General features: G+C 41.5%; 1 protein-coding gene across 14 annotated transcripts in view; it reads left to right on the top strand.

The window, feature by feature from the left end:
• BTRC (beta-transducin repeat containing E3 ubiquitin protein ligase) overlaps nucleotides 1-20,237 on the top strand; it is a 118,679-nt gene that overhangs the window by 45,435 nt on the left and 53,007 nt on the right. For 7 of the 14 annotated variants that reach the window (XM_074590123.1, XM_074590118.1, XM_074590113.1 and 4 more), the window contains 2 exons: nucleotides 3,723-3,800; nucleotides 16,432-16,521. In XM_074590123.1, the coding sequence (XP_074446224.1) occupies nucleotides 3,723-3,800; nucleotides 16,432-16,521 (168 nt within the window). The remainder of the gene's footprint in view (nucleotides 1-3,722; nucleotides 3,801-16,431; nucleotides 16,522-20,237) is intronic. The other 7 variants (XM_074590120.1, XM_074590117.1, XM_074590122.1 and 4 more) reach the window with 2 other exon arrangements.

Genomic DNA, 20,237 nt, shown 5'->3' with positions numbered 1-20,237 from the left:
CCCGTCAAACGCTTCAGTCTAGGGATTTTGTATGCATTTTAGCATGTTGTGTTTAGTGGTGGAGGAGGCTTCATGGGGAGAGTTAAATAGTAATAATTTCGTAGTGGTCTTTAAGACAACCTGCCATGGAGTTATATTCTGTTAATTACAGGCTGAAGTTTTAAATGCAAATCAGATTTAAAAGAGTCTCATTACAGACCGCATCCATTTTAGGAAAAATGAGCTATGGAGGGCAGAGCTCCTTTACAGGAACCTCCTGCTAGAGAGAAATTGTGAAGGTTACAAGAACTGTGAGCTTTGTGTTTTCCAGCTTCTCCTCCCAACGCTTCCACTGTCATTGTGTGACCTTGGGCAAATATAAAAATTATTTTACCTGTCTATGGGGGTGGGAGGCAGTATTTATCTCAACAAGATTGATCAATTTGTGCTTTGGAGACTTCAGCCCTTCTTATCTTATCTTGCTTGTACTTGTTCAAAAGGAAAGACCCCTGCACGGAGGTGCAAACGCTTTTGGCAAGTCTGGCTTTACTCTATGAAGGAAGACTTGCCTGCAGGATTTGAAATTTTTCCCTGATGGAAGGGATTTTGTATGGCTTTTCAGCTTTCTGCATGCACTGGTTTCCTTCACTTCTTTCAGCCTAACAAATTCCATCGTTCCTCTGCTACGTATCAAGTACAGTCGCTGCAGGTCTTTAATATTCCCAGTGAGTACACCCAACTTGCTGTCTGGATACCAAATGCTTCTTTCCAGGTCTGTGCCCGAGACATGCGTTTCAGTAACCACGAGAGGGTGCTCGGAGCGGTTCCTCCCTTTGTCTGCCTCTCTTGCGGCTGAGAGCATCGCTGAAGTCCTGCTGAAGCAAACCTTATTCTGACCTCGCACGTGTTTATCCCTCCTCCCACCTTGTTCAGCAAGGAGAAATATATAGATGTACCGTTTCAGTCGATTACGTTATGCTCTTCCCATGGCCATGGCTGAGTGTTGGCCTATCAAGTGAAATTCACTTCCATGCAGCTACAGTTAGTCCTGAAATATGCAGGGTCTTGTACCTGCACCTGGATTGATGGGTTTCCTATTCCTGAGAAATGAGCGGGAGTTATAAACATCTGTGCTTTTTCTTAAGTGTAATGCTTTCCAGTCATTCTGTCTTCACCAAGCGTAACTTACTTGCCGACAAAAGTGCATGAGCAGCGCTCCTCTTTAATAGTCTGCTATTGGAGCTGCTGTGTTGGTGCTGTAGAATGGTGAGACGCCAAGCTGTGAACCACCATATGCACTTGGCAGTCTTTGTCTGGTCTTTGTTCAGCCAACCTCTTAGCCTTGCCACCTATAAAGATAATGAATGCAAAACGGTCCTCTGCTTGCTCTTAAAATTAGATGCTCAGCTTAAAGAAAAAGTAGAAAAGTTGATGCTTTGCGGTAACTGGGGATTGCAAAATAAGGGCTGACAGTTCACCAGCAGCTCTGATTTTCCTCCTTTTTTGATGTTTTTTGAGGGAGGATCCTTAATGGCTTTAAAATGTGAGAAGGATGCAAGATTTCATTGTCGTAGAAAGACTATTTGGAAGGAGAAATCGTTTTGGCACTTATTGTGGGGAAGGGGGTGACTGTTGACAAAGCAGCCAGAAATAGTAAACAACAGCCTCACCTTTCCTCCAACAAAAGGCATTTCTTGGTAATGTATAGTAACTCACCTCAAATTCGCCTCTAGCACTTGCTCTTTTTCTCCAAAGCACAAAAATTAAAATCCTTACTTGAGTTAACCACTTACTAAACTGTATTTCATGAGCAGAAGAGAGCAGCTTTAATGCCTGACCTTCCTTTTTGGAGATATGTGATTCTAGCTCGTATGTTTTTACGATCACGGTCCTTCCTAAGCTGGGTTTAATGTAATAACTTGGTCCTGGCTGAGTCCTCATATGAAAACTTTTAAAAGCTGGCCTCTTACAGCGATTTATCAGGCCTGTTTAGGATTGATTTCCATTATAAAACCCTGGTTACAGCATCCCAGATGTCATGGCACCTTGTGGGTTCTGTATCTTGTTTAAAAAAAAAAACCCTCAAAAATCACTAGTTGGCCTGCAAGCCTTGATTTACACAGAATCCTCCCAGCCATTTTATGACATCCCAAGTGGGGTCTTTTGGTTGGGGTTTGAGGGGGTTTTTTGTTTGTTTGTTTTTCTCCCTTTTTCCTAATCTGCCATTTCTCAGCAAACAGCTCCCTACCCTTGCCCTACCTCCTGGCTGTACCTTTTCTTCCCCTTCACCAGCCCAGCAGACCTGACGGTGTCCGGTCACGCAGCGCTGCAGCGGGCACAAGAGCACACTTCTCTTCTGATGGCTTCCCGCAGCCCGCTTGCTCTCTGCTAGCCCTGCTTTGCCACGCTGGCTGTTCGCAGGGTCCAGCTCCTCCTCTGCCAACAGATGCCACTTCTGTCTCCTGAGGTGTCAGGCTGGAAGCTGGCTCTGCGAGAAGCCGGGCAGAGCCGTGCTCAGTGAAGGACAGGTTATTTGGGGGACGAGGCGGGAGAGGTGCAGAATGCAAACTTCTGCCTTAATATACACACTCCTGAGCTTGTCTGCAAGTCACTGGAAAACCGCTCTTTTCCTGGCAGAGCTCTCCCTAAGCTTTTTTTCTGTATCTCTCTAAAACCTGTTTAGTTGCTCACTACGGAATGTGTGGGAATGTGGCCTAAGGCTATGAGTACTGTGGTGATCAAACTGATTTTAGATGTGTGTGTGGGATTCCCCCAAAGCTGGCTGTCATTACTCTGTCAACACAGTGGCTGAACCCGTGCGAAGGAACACTGTCTTCCAGAGTAGCTGACTTTGGCAGCGAGGACAGGATTCCCCCACGTACCCAGCAGTTTTTAACCAAACGTTTGGTACAGACTGTGCATGCCCTGAAATAAACTATAGCCTGTCTTTACCTTAAAGCAGGTAATAATTGGTTTTAATCATGAGGTTAACAGGACAAAAGTCTCCTGGTGGTCTTTCTTACTCATGCTGGAAAAGCCCTTGTATTTCTTCCTGTCCACCATCTCTTGTCTTATTGATGCTCTTTTTTGGAGGTGGCAGCTTAAGTTTTGGAGCATCAGCCTTTCTAGAAAACGTATGTGTACGTAGCGTCAGGGGGCAGGAGTGAAAAACACAGCCATGATATCATATGCTACCTACACAATTATTAATATTTTTTTTTTGAAGGGTTCTCCTGACAACCTCTTTCACCAGAATTTATCTCTATCATAATTTCTCTGTGATTTCTGGCAGCCAAGCAGGCTCAGTGCAATTAATAATTGTTAGGCAGATTAAAAGCACAGGGGCACGGAGAACAACAGTTGCACCCCTTAACAAACTTTTGTTTCCAACAGGTTCCACTGTTTTAGGTAGTTATTCTGGGGTGTTCAGGAGCACTGGTGTTGCCATGCTGATCCAACCACCATTTCGGCTTTTCAAAGTGGCCATTATTGGTAGTTTTGGAATAAATCCTCAAAGTACAGGCTTCTTCAGTAGATACATGCACAGTGGTGCGTTGTTGTGTTGAGGAGGAGAAATTCTTTCTCTGCCATAACAAGCTGTTTGGCTTAAAAGTACAAGTTAGCCTCCGGTATATGTATGCGTGAAATACTACAGCCTGTGTAGTAGAAATATTCTGTTTCTTTTCTCCTCGCAGAGTGATATTAGGGCTAAGAACTGAATTAAAGCTTACTTTCTTTCACAGAATTCCTCTGAGAGAGAAGACTGTAATAATGATGAGCCCCCTAGGAAGATCATTCCTGAGAAGAATTCACTTAGACAGGTATGTGATCAGTCTCTTTAAAAATGCAATAAAACTTTCTAGCTATTTGAATCCTTAAATGCTTCTGGAAGCTGGAGTCTGACTTGTGCTCATGGAAATCCTTTCTTTTCTCCTTTGAAGTCTGAGCAAGTCACACTGTATCCAGGAAAATCAGACACATATATTTAGCTTTCTGGAGAGTTTGATGACTCTTTCTAAAGAAATCTCTCCGCCTGTGTGGTGCAGTCAGTTGTGACTGTCTAGTTTTACCTTTCTCTGTTTGGTGTTCATCAAGACCTCTTCGGCCCTTTCTTCTGTAATTGTTCCGGTCTTATTTGTAGTATATTTTGCCTTGCTTCAGATCAAGGATCTCAAAGTGTTCTACAACAATTAAGCTTTTCATTGCCCTTGAAGGTAAATTTTCTTGGAGGTGATGTCCAGGTTCATAACCTGAAAAATGACCTGTTCTTGTTTCTTCTACACTCATATAAATTACTAATGGGTAGAAAGGAAAAAGGGTGGTCTGATAAGACGTAATCTCTTTGTCTTTTATATATAGTAAAGCAAATTTCTTACCAATTGAAAGTAGTAGCTTTTTTTAATCCCCATGGCCAACAATGAGGGTCTGAGTTGTGATTTCTGGGGTATTTAAGTTGCATGAAGTGATTTCAAATCCTTTTTCACATAACACCTTGGTCTTTCTCCCCACTGCAACCTTCAAGCAGCAGAAGCAAAAATATGTCTGTGCCTCAGCTGCGCAACTTTGCTGCCTGGTATATCAGAGTAAAACCGTTGATGAACGTGACTTAAGTGAATACCCCAGGCCCTACATTGCAACAGCTGAGGAATTGGCACATTTCCTTCTGCATCTCAGCTACAGGAGCAGGAGTCTCAGGAGAGGAATAGGGTGGTAATACACTGCCCCGTTGCTGCTATTTGCAAGAGAAATTGTGGGTCAGAACCATAGTAAAGGAAGAAACATCTTTTTGATGTAGTGTACTTGTGCTCAGAGTTGTTGGGTTTTGGGGGGTGGTGGTGTTTGGTTAGTTTTTAAATAATGTATTGTGATAGGTGTGTTTGATTTTTGTGGGACTAGGTGTCACGTGAAGAACTATGTGTGGCTAAGACAGGTCCAACTAATAGATGTAGTCCATGTAAGTCTTTTAGACAAGAGGCAATATGCTGGGATTAATGAGTGAGGTCCCAGATATTGCTGAGAAAGATTACCTTGTAGAATTGATTAAATATGTTACACCAAAATTAAAACGTTTCCGGCATTCAGCAACAACCAATGAGAACAAGAGGAAGAGGGCAAAGCTTCTAGGTCCCTACTCTCAATCCCCAGGATAGCCAACAGTGTCGCCAGCATAACAGAAAACTGTTTTTTTTCATTTTAGAGTTATCTTAGTGATGGCAAGCCTTCAGGTTCAACAAGAAAAGGTGTATGTCTCTTCTCCAAGAAAATGTTCATAGTAAGAGGTGTTAAGTCAAAAAGAGCTTGAGTTACCTGTTTTGCGTGCCTTCTTATCTCACTGAGTCCTTCCTCATGATTGTTGATTGAGGAGGAGGCAAGTATTCACAGACAGTATTATGCAGATAAGAAGGTACAGTTTCTTGAGTTGGGTTTCCCTTCTGTTATATTTCAATCTGCAGAAGTATTCTTAGTGTCCAGGGAAAGCTGTCTTTCCTACAGGCCCATAATTCATCGTAACCAAGGTGCCTAGATATCAAGAATACACCTAAAAAACCATTTGTGCTGTCCAAATATTTCATATTGGAAGTAATTCACATGGATGTTGTTTATGTCAAAGGTGGTTAGCTGTGTTTCAGGATACTGTTGAGATGTTGCATTGGTCTCCATCTTTGTGCCCAGTCTTTACAGTGACAGATGCAGGTCAAACCCCTTGGGTGTTCCGATTGCTATCTGGGGTCTTTTGTGTTAAGAGCAGTGTTCGTGGACAAGTTCAAGATGTAGTCTTAGTCTTAAAGCAAGTGCCTTCTTGTCTAGATCATAGGAGGTGGTTGACCATGATTTTGTGCCTGCTGTAGAAGGAATTTTCCTTCTTTATGTAGGCATAAATAAAGCCCTCTGAGCATTTTGGAAGCTCAGATTGCTCCTCTTCTCTATTAGTGATGGACAAGAAGCAGAAGAGTCTTCCAACTCCAGGCGCAGAAATCAGACACATATGCAACCATGTGCCTGTGTACTGATAATCAATGAGTAAAGCAATACTTATCGGAAAGATCTGCATCTCCTACCGGAAGGTAGGCAGAGTGGCTACCCTGTCTTACATCTATCCATATTTTGTAAAACCAAAGATCTGAGCTGCAAATGCTGTGAAAGCAGTAATTCACAAAAAGTGCTTTCCATCATAGTGGAAAGATGCTAACTTCGTAAATATTGGGTGTAGAGTTTCATATTTTCTGTCCCTCCCTTAAGACACCGCTGTTAAAATTTCATTATTGGAGAACATGGACCTACATGCACAGAGGAATTGGATGTACGTATGTGGATAGAAGAGAAGCCTGTTTACTTAAATGGTCTTTCCAGTGACGGTGTCCACATATTTAGTACTTTTTGCTTAGTTTTAGAAAATTAATGAGATGCATCAGACCACTTCAAGTGCAGTATGATGTCTTGATTTGTTCAGCTGCTGACAAGTTTAAGTAAAGATGCATTACCTTTTCGTGCCTTGTTTGTGGTGTTGGTATGAAGCTGTAGCCGTGTACGTTTTCTCAGGTGGGTTTGTGGAATAGGCATGCTAGAAGGTGGAGGTAATAAGACAGTGTAATGGGTGCTTAAGCATCTGAAGTTGTAAGCAGGGCTGAAGACCCCCATTGCTTAGTGCTATGGACTTCTTACAAGGAGAAATAAATTCTTCTGTTGATTAAAATGGTGCCTGGAAAAGGTTGCCTCAGATGTCTCAACAAGTGGAGCTGTGTCCTTGGTGTGCTGGAGGTGGGAGGCACGGCCACTCTTAGGTGCACAAGGGGCAGCAATGCAGAAGGGATGTGGAGATTAGCACTGGGAAAGGAAACAAAAAGGCAATGAACTTGACACTGTTAGCTGGAGCAGTGAAAGGATCTAAGCTGTGACAGATTTTGAAGGATGCAAACGTTCAGTTCTTGTTGAGTGCTTGATCTGACAAAATTAAATTTTGAAGGGGTAAACTGAAAATCGGAGTATGAAAACAGACTAGAAAAAACAATGACAAGTGGCAAAAGTTTTTGGCAACTTTATTTAAGCTAACAAACGAATTTTCACACTGCAAAGTTATAAATTAATTTTAATAGGCTGATCCAGATGGTCCATTTGGAAAATGGATAGCTTGATCTGTTGAAAATTAAACTAAATTTATCTCTCTCATACTTCAAACTGAAGTAAGCGTGAGAAGAGTGCCCATTAAGTCCAGCTCATACAGATGGACCGGCAGGTCACACATGGGACTAATCTGATTCATTTTAAAAATAAATGCATGAGTTATTGAATCAGGTTCCTGTTTCAAGCCCTGCGTGTGAGCGTGTGTGTGTGTGTGTGTGCGCTGCCCTTTCAAAGGGACTCGCAAATGCTTCAGTGCCTTTTTAACCTGTGTGTTTCCATTTTAATTCAACTTCCTTGCCAAAAAACATAATTAGTTTTCAGTGCCTATCATTTAGCGTTAGACCCAAACACTAGATTGATTAGGTCAGGCATTTGTTATTTTAAGGGCTATGTCTCCATTCTTCATTTATGAAGAACATGAGCTCAATAGACTTGGGGAGAGAGCCGGCCTTTAGAAACGGGGAAGGGGAAGCTCTCTGGGGGCCCCTCCAGCCTTTTAGCTTCTGGGTGTTTTTAACAGAGCCATGAATGCAGATTTGTAAATTTATTGCAGTGCCATCTGGTTTTTTTGCAGGAACCGTATTATTGTTGGCTCGTATCTGTCTATTGTGGTGGTCACTCCCCGGGAGCTTGCCCTTATAGTCCGAAGGAAAGTGATGAATAGTGGGGGTCAACATGAATAGGTCACAGGGCAGCTGTCCGGGGCTGCCCTGAACTTGATTACCCCACTGGTTTTTAAAGAAGACGGGCACAATGCAGGTTGTTTAAAACCCTTCCCTCCCTTCTCTTCGGTGCAGCGATAATGAAGTGCCTTTTGCTGCTGTGGTTTGGCTGTGGGTGAAGGTGCCTTGTGGGGAAATGCTGGCAGCAGCGAGGCTGCCGCACTGTGCCTCCTGCAAACCTCACGTCGGACTCTGCTGTCTTTCTGTAAGCTTCCAGATGGAAGTCCGGGGGAAAAAAATCCCTTTCTGTTACCCCATTCAAACAGGCCCTTTAGCATTTTCAAGAATTTTCCCTCTCAACATTTTGGCACAGAATATTACCTCAGTTCATTCTTACGGATTTGAGATCATTTTGTTAAATTGCATGTAGCACCTAAAACATGATGTTGGTGCTATTGCAAGGTTAAAATAGGCACAGTCTGATCTTAAGAGTTTAAAGCCAATACACAAGCAAACCATAAGAAGCAGAAAGTGGTTAAAGAAGGTGGAGGAAAGGAAAGACAAAAAGTAGCAACCGTCAACTGTTTACTTGCAGGTGGTAGCCTCGTCCCGCTGCTTAGGGCTCCTCTCCAGGCGTATTTCTCCTCCGCAAAAGTATTTCTGCCATGCAAAGTTGAAGCCCTCTTTTCGCCTGGTGGGGAAGGTTACATGGTGAGGAGGGGTGAGGGTCCTTCAGCTCCCTCCCTCTTTTCCTTCCTCCCTCCAGGGAAGATGCTGCAGTTCAAATTTGGCTTCTGTTGGAGAGCTGGTCAAGGCAGGACATACCTGGTCTATAAAGTTATCCTGGTTAGCTCTTCTTTTACGCTATTAACGCTTGCTAGTAAGGAGTTGCTGGCTGAAAAGCCTCCTGAAATTGCCAGAAGTACATCCTTAGTCTTACTTTTAAGATTATTCTTCCTGTTTAATTTTTTTTTTCTTTATTCTCAAACCACAACAACAAAAAAGTCATTTCCATTCCTCTGTGACACTTAGTGCGTGTTAAAAAAACTAGCCGAGGCGGGTTGTGCCGGAGTCTAAGTTACAATGGGAACGCTGCCTTGTGGCGGAAAGGCCACTGGGCTCTTTCAGCATTAGTGCTAATAGGAATCTGTCACCCGGCCACATTTCTGCATTCCTCTGTAATTGAGTAAATTGCAAGTGTTGTCTGCTCCCCCCTGCCCTTTGTGTCCATGTCCACTTACCATCCGAAGAACGTGGGCAGTGATAAATAAAGCGCTGAACAGGGCTCTCAACTCTTTGAAAGCAGCGTGTTGCCAGCCCCCTAGTTATATTTCTTTAAGTGTTTATGTTTTTCTGTATTCTTTCTCTTGTGTGGCTGGAACCCTGGGGATCCAAAGCCATGAGAGAGGCCAAGAAGCTAACAAAGTAGCTGTCCCCTTGTTAGCTTGTTCCTTTCTTCTTTAAAAAACAAGATGAAAACCATCTGGCTCAGGGCATTACATTTTCCTCCCCCATGCACCTCTATAGATGAAGAGTTTCACCTGCAGTGAGGGTTTACATTGATTAGGGAGGGAGCAGTAATTCAAGCCTCCATCCACTTCAGTGGTACTTTGCAGTCTTTAAAGGTGCTGACCCATTGAGTTAAACTGTCAAGGGAGGATAAAAAAGGATCTTCATCCCGGGAGGTAACAGCTGCCAGGTTTTCAACACCTTGCACGCTGCTGGAAAAATGTCACGAATTGTCAATGGAAAGAAAAATCACTTGGCTGCCATCTTCCCTTAATGACGTGCCTTATAAAATGAAAGATTTAAGGGTGTAAAAATCAGCAAGTAGCTGTCAGGGAAAAAAAAAAAAAATATCCTGAGGGATTTTGAACAATGGGCCCAACAAGATGTATCCCGAAAGACTGCGAATAATGCATCCAAGTTGGAATAACCAGATCTGATTGGGATGACCATGGTTATCTTTGCACTGTGGGACAAGAGGGAAGTGAAAGCAGCAGCACAGAAGTATAACGTTACAATGCCTGTATTTAAAAAAAAAGGGGGGGGGGGAAAGTCTTGATTCATAAGCCAGTGAACTGAGAGAAGACATACTGTATTTCTGCTCTTTTGAGGACAATTTGTTTTCAAGCAGCTACCAGATGGCTAAATACCACGACATTTCCTTTTTCTCTCTCTCCCCCCACCCCCCCCCGCCTTTTCTTTAACAAGAGATCTAGTTCTCCTTGCTCTTTGTTTTTGTTTGTTTTAATGCTTTTACGTCGCTGAACAACCCCGTGGTGTTTGGGCATTGTGGCATACTCCTTTTTTTGTTTCCTCCCCTGTGCATTTGATGGATGAGGAAAAAAGATCTTCAGCTTTAATGTAATTTCAGATAATAGGCAGATTGGAGTAAGGCTTTTTGTTTGTATTGTCTTGGGGTTTTTTGTTTTAGGGGCCTCTTTTTTTTGCTGTTTGTTTTAGGTAAGTCATTTTAATTGTACTGAGTAATTAGAAGGTACACACAGCCAAGGGAGCTTTGTTATGGTAATTGCTCAAGAAAACCCACTCCCCAACTACCATTGCCATGTGTTGAGACACGTCTTCCCTCTAGTGGCAATATTAAGGACTCTGGCTTTCGCAGTCGGCAAGGTGTAATTGCAATATGACAAACTGTGCTTTAGGGAAAATCCTGTAAATGATCTAGTTTTTTGTTTGGCTAGTCTTTATTTTGTCTTACGACTTTCCATGGAGACTAGCCTTCCCAAGGCTGGGCTGGGGATAACAAAAATTTCATCTTAAGGATATAATCGCGGCGAATCCTGGGTAATGTTTTACAGCTTGACTTAATTCTAGTCTTCTTTTTAATTACCTGTTTATAAAAACGTTTTTAAATTTGTTGAGATTACTTAATTCTTTCAGAAGAAGCACCTCATTTGAAATAAATAAATAAATTGCATTTATTTTAAATAGTCCATGTGAAAGACCTTTAAAGGGTAATTAATGCAAGTCTCCTAAGACTCTAAGTAAGATGAAAGCGATCTTTCCAAATCTGCTGGAGTGATTTGTTTATATAACTTCCCACTTCTGCTGAATTCTTCTGAGCCTAATAACTTTTTTCTAACCGTTTGGCAATTTGTGCTTAGCTACAAAAGCCCTTGTTCAAAAAGAACAGTTTAATAACCTTATCCTTGAAAATGACTTGAAGGGAGGGTATGGGTTTTGTCTTTTTGCTGTGTTTTTATTAGTGTTATCTTTCTCTGATAAATCATGTAATTATTAACTATTGGGGGGGGAAATCTTATTGAACTCCTGGGTTGCAGCTTCTATTAAAAAGTGGAGTTTTGTTCAGGGACTGGGGATTCTCGGAATAAATGGCCAAAGAAATGGATTTCAGTTGGCGGAAAGGCTGCGCACACACACAAACACACACACTTGGAGTTAGTTCTGCCTGGGGTTCGAGGCTTCAGGTTGGCATTCAGTGTTTGTCCGGAGCTGCACCGGCAAGAGTGGAAATGTTTATGTGTTTATGTCAAAGAGCAGCATCGCACTTTCTTTAAAAAGAAAAATGTAACCAAAGATACTTACGGAATGAGATCAGATACAGCTCTATCTTTAGTGAACCATAGTCTAGCGTCTCTGTGGCATTTTAAGCCTTTGGCTGAGAGTGAATACAGCTTTGTGGTTCCCCTGCTTCTGACATGATTTGGTGCTGCCATATATTTGTAGTGGTTTTTTTGTTTGGGTTTTCTTTTTTTTTTTTTTTCATTAGAGCTTGTTTTGCTATAGGGCTGCTTAACACTGTTCTCAAACAGCTTTTGCAAGGTTACAGGAATGCAGCTTGGTAACAAGTTTGTGTCATTTTAAATATATACCTCCCAGTAAATAAGGAGGAGCCTTGCAATCAATCCCTTTTACTGTGTTATATGTTTCACCTGACAACTAAACCCTCTATTGATTAACCATTACTTTGTTAGATAATCTCGTGTCATTGAAGCCACTGTAAAAATTAAACTCTTTAAAATGTTTTACCCTAGCAGCAGTGCGAAAATTGAAAACTTGTTCAGAATTACAGCCAGCTTCCACAAAGAAGGTAGTTTTCAACAAACTGGTTTATGTTTGCATGCTTTATATGCAATATAAAAACATATTAAAGCACTCCAACGCAAAGCTATCTGCCTGTGGCGTTGAACCAGGCTACCATTTCAGTCTGCTTTTCCTTGGCGAAGAAACCTCTTACCTTGATGAAAGGTGAGGAGGAACTTGAACAGTTTTGGTGCAAATTAGATGAAATTTGTAAAAGGATCGAGCTTTAAAGGTGAGCGTGCGAAGTTTGCTTTTCTGAGGCTTGGTTCTGGTTTTGATTTTCTTGGTTCTCTTCTAGGTTAATCAGTGTTCCCACAGGCATTGGAATGAATGAAAGGAGGTTCTCTGATGTTGCGGTGTAGCATGAGAGAGACACCATCAAATGTTTCACCTAAAGTGTAGGGCTCTGCGTTATTACTTGATGATATGACAGTCAGTCTGCTTTCAGTTAGGTCTTTTCACTAGTAACTCTTAGCGTACGAACACAAATATAACAATATCAGATAAAATCCATGTCCAGCAGTAACCATATGTCTCACAATAGCCAGTAACTGCTGCCTACAGAGGAACTTCAGAAGAGGGCAGCTGTATAGTGCTACCTTCACAATACGTTCTCCCAGCTTCTTGTGACTTGACTTCGCAAGCCAGGTGCAGCTTCTTTGCAACATCATCAATACGTTTCCATTGAGACCTATTAAGTATAGTGACATTACCTCTTTTTTTTTCCCCTGGACTTTAAGGGAGAACTAGGCTTACATCTGCCTTTTTGCTTGAAACCTTTTAAAACATATTGTAGAACATGCACATGAATCTTCTTTACCCTTTTTATTCATCCCACAAGGCTAATAATGCATTCTTCTGTGAGAATGTGAAAATAAGAACAGAAGAACTTTGTCACTTTGCAAACATAGTAATGGATGTTGAACTGAAGATGACTATGTTTTAATCTTAAATCTACATCCTGATGGTTTGAACCTATTATACACACTCCTTTCAGTTTTCTTTAATCCCCACTACTTCTATTGAGAAACAAAGAGCTGCTGAAGGACTACATGGTCGTCTGGTAATTTGGCACTTACATAGATCTTAACGTAATAGAATTAATGTGTAAAAGTTGATTCTCACAGTAAAAGTATGTTCTTGTCTCCTTTGTGTGGCTGAAAAGCTTGAGAAGGAGGAATTTAAGTATGGTTGGCAAGTTGTCAAAGGGCAGAGAGGTATTAATAGCACGGGAATGTCCAGGTCGGTCAGACCCAGAGTCTGCTCATCCAGTGCCGACTCCAGCACTGTCAGTGGAAGATGCTGTTGAATGAGAGCAAATGGGTCTGGCCACGCTCTCTGTGCTCCGTTCCCCTCCTGCTCCTGCAGCATCTCCTGCTGTTGCGCTAGGGATGTCCAGGGGATATCTCAGCCGAGTTCTCTATGGACCTGCTCTCCATGAGTTTGTTTAACCCCTTTTTCCTCTTGCTGATGTTGTTTTTCTCCACAGTGTCCTGGGGCAGCAAGCTCCAGAAGTTCACTGCCTTCTCAGTGAAGAAGTGTTTCATTTTATCTGCTTTAAATTTATACTATAGCAGTTCCATCAAGTGTCACTAGTCCTGGTATTGTGGGATTTGATGAACAAGTTATTGATGCTGTTCACACTGAGATGTAATGTGTGTATGAAAATAATAAAAATTAAGCAGTAGATTCGAATAATTGACATGCACACAACTTTTGAACAGTGACATAGTGAGCATGCTTCCTTCTCAGAAAGTTCTAGGATTTTGAGATTTAGCATTTAGTGTTTCATATTGTGTATTTGGATTGTCTGCTCTTTCCCACTTGTAAATGTGAGAGGAAGCCTGTTGTAAGCACGGCTTTTAAAAAGCTGGCTTGCTACCAAGGTTTGCGCATACCTGTCTTGGGAGAAAAAAGCCTGACAAGATCCGAGTTCAGTTCATGGTTCAGTTCATGGAGCCGCAGGCTTCCTTAGTTGCTTTTAGTAAATGTTTTTGTGGCTGAGCTTTTCATCTTCAAAGTCAAGTTAGTAGTAGCTTTCCGTGAGTCAGGGCTCCTCATAAAATTTACCGTATGTAGCAGATAAGTTGTGCAGAAATACTGCTACTGCAATTCTAGGAATTAAATTGCAAATGAAAGAAATCACAGATTTATGATAAATGGGTTAAATTACACAAATGTACATACTGAACAAAGAATCTTATCAACTCTTCATGCTTTTTCACCTTGAGAATCTGGTTGAATTTAACTAACATGATGCTTATAAAATTAAGTTTGCGTGGTATTGTCTGAACATCAGTGCAAAGCAGATGGTGTCAACTTTCTGTCCACCAGTTGGGCCGCTTACATCTAAGCCACAATTTATAATAGTTTATGCCATTCTGATCTTTCTTCTGAGCGGAAAGTTCTGTGCATACCAGAGTGATGGGTTTATGATGTTGGCAAATATTTGCAAGAGGCTAAGTTGAGTCCATCAGACTTCTGTTTGCTCATGGCCTAATCCCAGTTTGAATCTGAACCTCCCCTGTTGAAAGATGCACTCTGTTCATTGCACGGCACTTTGAAAGGATTTGTGTGTTTGAATTTTTCAATTTCTCCTTCTGGATCCAGAGTCAGAAGTTGCTAGCTGGCTGCTAGTCGCAGCAGATATCGATGTTACGACTTGTAAGGAGATCTGCTGGAGCCAGGATATTCTGCATTCCTGTCTGTCACTGATTGTTTTCTGGTTAGAGAGCTCAATGAGAAAGAAAACGTGAACTGCTGAAGCAATGGAGAGGATGGGGCTTCTGTGCTCCTTTTTGTTTCTGTTTCATGGTGAACTTTAAAGGGGGTCTTGTAAAGAAGTAAGGTGGAAAGGACTGTGATTCCCTGAATTTCTCCAAGAGTGTCTGTACTGTGCTGAGCCAGTACAGATCCACCTGAGCCAGTATACTGATTTCCCGTGGTGGGCAATAAGGAGCGTTTAATAAGGAACATAAGAGCTTAGCTGAATAATGTTATAAACTGATTGTGAACACTCAGTTTCCATCGGTTGATGCTTACTATCCTCCTGAGCTGGAGACTGTCAGGAGCACTGGCTTTGTGGGTGTATCTCCTATCGCTCAGCATGACTCCTTTTTAATCTCTGCATTTTCGCCTCGGACGTCCTTTGCAATATGTTCCTCTGCTGGTTTGTGTGTTACTACTGGCTGCATCTTTTGCAGGGTCAGGCCTGTGGCAGGGGGGCAAAAAGGGGAGATGATTTGCTGGTGCCTGGCGCTGAGGGCATCTGGCTGTGATGATGAAGCTCTGGAACAGGGGGAGAGGTTTAGGAGCCTGTAGCTTGCCAGCGGTGCCCGCAGGTTTTGTAACCTATTGGCAGGTTTGGGGTTGAATTAGTTTCAAATCAAGCAAATAGAAATCTATAACAAGCCCTGAAAGAAGGATCTTCAGAGATTGCCAGCAAATATTACAGGGAGAGAACTGACGGGCAGTTCACTACGAATCTTTGTGCGTCCTCCCCTTAAGGCAATCTTAAAAATATCATGAATGTTAGTATGTTTTACTTAGTGCTCTTGGAAATGTCTTAGTAGCAAGTTTAATTTCATTCTCTTTCAACATGCTTCTTGGGTTTTCCCCACACAACTATTTGAGGTAGCAACATCTTCTCTGCGGTCCACTTACTTCTCTTGCAACAAAGCAAGTTTGTGCTTGCTTTTGGGCTGCCACTTTTGCTTGGGAGCAGTTTTCTGTAAATGGCGACAGGCACTGGGGTTTTAATCCAATACTGGAGCTGTTAGGTGCGACTATACTCTTTCTACTACTAGAAAATGTGAGCTTAATCAAGTAGTAATTAAAAAGGTGTTGAAAGTAGGGGGGGGAGCCTCCATTAAGAAACTCCTGAGTTCTTCAGGCATCTTAGTTTAAACAGCCAAATCAACCAAAGTATAATTTTAAACACGCTTCGTAAGTACTGTTCATATGCTGCCCTTAAAAAAGGGAGAGAGTGTGAATAATGTGTTCTGCAAAGACTCCAAAGTCTGCGGCCCCCGCTGAGGGTCCCCTGGGCAGGACAGCATATGAGTTAAAGAAAAAGGACATTCTACTTTAAAAGAAAAAGCTTTCCGAAATTAGGAAGATTTAATGCAACAAGTGAGATGTGGTCTGCATTTGCTCCCTTTTGATTATAACCTTCATACTGTCCCCATGTATTTTTACCTGATTAAGAGAGGGGATGTTTATTAACATTTGACATACACTGTGATAACTAATATGGAGAAATCACCTTGCTTTAGTTGGTCAGTTACGCAGCGTTTTGTGAAAGACCAAACAACCGAGATGAGATTTTGTTTTTCCTTTTTCAAAGGAAAAGGAAAAGAGGAGAAAAATCTTCTTTTTTTCCCTTTGTATCTCAGAACTATAAAATTGTACGTAGCTTCTCAGAGGACATGCATGCCCTCAACATAGGCTTTTGCTGTAAACTAGTTTATTTTGGTTCGAAACGTTTACACTTTAGGAAAAAGGAAATGTAGTAGAGTTGTTGTGAGTCCCTGTGCCAAAAATGTGGTGCCTGGAAGAAAATCGTGTTCTTCTATTCATAACCATTTTAATCTTTCTGCAGACCTACAACAGCTGTGCCAGACTGTGCTTAAACCAGGAAACAGTATGTCTAGGAAGCACTGCTATGAAGACTGAAAATTGTGTGGCCAAAGTAAGTAAGAGAACGGCTTTGGTTTTGAGGGTTTTTTAGCAGATTGTTCATTGTTAATCAAAAAAAAGTTCTTGTTAAAAATTGCAGTTAGAAAAAAATATTTAAACAGAAAGCCAGTATTTTGGGCAGGTTTTTCTGTCCTTCAGTGTAGTTTTCAGACTTGCGGTTTTTCCATGTTGGAAATGAATTTACTTGAGTCCTGAGCTATCTAGGATTGAAGGGTTCATTCTGTTATACAAGTAATAGGCTTTTCCAGTGGGATGACCTATACCTGCCATGTAATTAGCTGTGGCCACTTCAAATGATAAATGTCTAGATATATGCTAAAAATACTGCATGAGAGCTCTTTGTATCATGGTTCCCTTTCTTAGCTACCAGAGGGAAGGTGCAAAAACAAGGACCTTTCAATTAAAATACAGTGAAGGATGTATTTAAGGGAAAGGGAGGAGGGGAGATATGGTGAGAAAATGGATATATTAGCCCATCAGAGAAAAGTAAATCCTTGAGAATTGTAGTAAATGCGATCGGAAAAGATGAGGTGCCATTAGCCACCCTCTTTTCTTAAAATTCAGCGTAACTAGAGTAAAATGACATACACGTAGGGCTGCTTGTGAATGGAAAACATTTGAACTGTGATGCAGCATGTAGAGAAAGGCTGCGCGAAGGATGCGTTTAGCCTTGTGCGAGCTTCGTATTTCCACTGAGAGGAAGTTCAGAATGGGCATGCAGGACAGATCAGTGCACGCAGCCATCTGTTACCGAAACCAGCTGGCATTTTGTTGCTCCTCTGTCACCACAAACCTGGCCACTCAAAAGCCTGTTTTCTCTTTCGGTTATTTATTCCTTGATCTTCTCGAAGTCCTTTTTTTCCCCATATTTTGAATGGTTGTTAAAGGTGCCTTGTCCCTTTGGGGCCCATTTTTGTATTGACCTTTAAAGATAATTTCCTGACTAAATCTTTTCTAGGATTTTGCTGTTGAAATTTGGATGTCCCATTACTTTTGTTTCCTGCCAGGGAACTGGCCATCGTAAAAGTTTGTCATGGTGCTCGCAGGTAGCTTAGCACTCGTAAACTCTGCTCGGCATGCCAGGTTACCTTCCAGTGGAGAAGCACTTCTGAGGGAAGCTACCGATCTTGGTACAAAGTGCTAATATTTAATACCAACACCTCCGTTGTTAGCTTACGACAACTGGTATCGCACACTAAGGCACTTTACAATACAAAGTAGGTGAAACCCTTTGAGAAAAGCACCAGAACAACTCTTACTGAATCATATTGGCGTACCGCATCATTCTGATGCCATGAAGCAGCTCACAGCAAGCTAGCTGGAGTAAAGCCATTCAGCCCCATCTTGCTTTATAGCATTTTGTCTGACCTGGTCATCTTACTAAGGAGCAAGGATGTGCAGGAACTAATAAACGCATAAAGCTAATTTATGTGATGCCTCTTTTAACTGCAATGACATAACTTTAACATCCTAATGCCCCGAATAATAAACTCTCCTAAAACTGTGTTTCAGTGGGATCCTGGTAAGAGGTGTGGGTAGGGCTCAAGGCAGGAACAGCAAGACTTGTTTCATGTTATTGAGGATGAATTTGAACCATCACCCTCAGATGAAAAAGCACGTATTTTAAAGTATTGAGTCTCTGTATGCCATAGGACAATATATATGTATATATGCTATAAGACAATCTGCCATCACACATATATATATGAAAAAAACCGTATATACATGCATACACACACACACATACACGTATACAAAAACATAAGGACTTTTCTAGGGATATAATTCCTCCTTTACTAGCTCGCCTGGCTATTGTACTCCGTTCCTTTGCCTTTCCAGCTACAAACCAAAATGAAATAGGTTCTAAGAAAGCTTGTCTTTCAAATTCCAGAAGTGTTGAAGCATTTATAAATCCAGTTAGCTAAATTCGGATGGCTCAGTGATGGCATAGGCAAATGGCACAACTGTTAAATATTCCCTAGGTGAAGGGCTTAAATGGGATTTAAGGAGTTCAGAGGCCTTCACCTAGCTTTATGCACATGGCAAGTTTTATCCTCCATGATTGATGCAGGATACAGCCTTGGACTTTAAAATGTTTTGTTAGGAGGGTGAAGACTGGAAAGTATAACTGTGGGTTTCTTTATCTGTAGCACTTTTGGAAAAGGGGTTTCAATTTTTTTTAAACTGGCGTTGAAGGACAAAAAAGGATTACTTTGGAAATCATGATTTATTTTTTCTGATTCTGCAGTGCGGTATTAGCCCTAACTGGGGGCCACAGTCAGCATTGTCACAAGCTTGTCAGAAGTGTCAGTCAGTCAGCAAGGGGCGATGTTTTTTCCAAAACTGGAATTTCTGATTCTGCACCTACTTGCAAAAAAGAAAATTGTGCTCTTTTAAGACTGTATTAATGCCATTTGCTGATCATGTGCTTGATGTTTCAAAAGTTTGTTCAAAGAATGACATGCAGCTTCCCTTGAGGCCACACACATCAATATTGAGATACCTTTTTTCAGACTGAAGCACTGTCCATCCATCAAGCTTTCTTGTGAAGGAATGCTTCCATACAGGACAGTCAGGTGTAACTTACCAACCTAGCAACTGGCATTCTTTCTAAAATGGAGGGAAAAGAGGTTTATAATAAACATATATGCATTTTCAAGTATGGAGGGTAGGATAGGGCTACTGTCTTTTTCACCACTCATGGAAGTGTGTGTTAGTTAGGAAACCTTGTCTGCCTGGTCTTGAATACAATGTTATGTTCACTGTGCAGCCAGGTGCTCCGTGGCTTTTGCAAACCTATGGGTTATCTAGTTTTATTCAGGCATTTAAAAACAAAACTATAATATCACATTCTGATGAATCTTTGTATTTTGTTCTTAGTAGTGCTTTTCTGGTATTTGCCCTCTGAAACTCCATTGATAGGACTTGGGTATATTTGGGTAGAAGCAAATAAGGAGCAGTAGAAATTGTTTCAAGAATTTAATGTTTTGACTAGGGAGACGGGATCTTGAATTAAAAATTATATATCGTGATGCACAGATGTCACCTGCGTGATCTGTAACATTGCTTCTCTTCCATCCTCAGGAGTTTCTCCATTAACCTTTTGGCATCCTTTGGCCAATTGCATTTGAGTGATCAACAGGTCTGATGTATATTTAACCTGATGTCTTTAAAAAGGAAATGCAATCCCTAATTATGTTTTTATAAACATACACACATAAAATCCTCTTGTTTGTAGAAACCAAAAAATGTCTGTGAGAGGATTTCTTTTTACGATTCTACTGGTGTGCGACCACAAGTGGACAGCTTTGTCAGGAATTGGTGCTAGGTGCTTAAATAAGGTAGAAATGTAGCATGAACCTGAGCTCCCAGGACAGGGTGTTTGGTTTTAATGAGGCTTATTGAAATCTGGCCAAATGAGCATCTGTTCCTATTGTTTGTTCCATATTTTGTAAGCCAGTATCTTCAGGCCAGATAATGGTGTTGGTGTGTGCTTCATCCTCAATTAGAGAGGGGCACAGTTAAAAATCCCCTGGCATCTGGTATGTCACTAGGATTCTTGTGATGCTCCTGGGTGTGCAAACAAGTTTCTCTTCTGTTCTGCATCCGGGACCGTTTACTTTCTGTGGTGACCTTCATACTTTCTACTTGCTGTGCAGTAGGGGATGCTCTGATGTGTCTCCAGTCACCTTGGCTGAGCCTTTGCTT

Source organism: Larus michahellis, chromosome 6 (genome assembly GCF_964199755.1).
Source record: "Larus michahellis chromosome 6, bLarMic1.1, whole genome shotgun sequence".
Taxonomy (NCBI): Eukaryota; Metazoa; Chordata; class Aves; order Charadriiformes; family Laridae; genus Larus; species Larus michahellis.
Note: the sequence above shows the minus strand (reverse complement) of the source record. Positions and strands in the feature narration are given on the sequence as shown.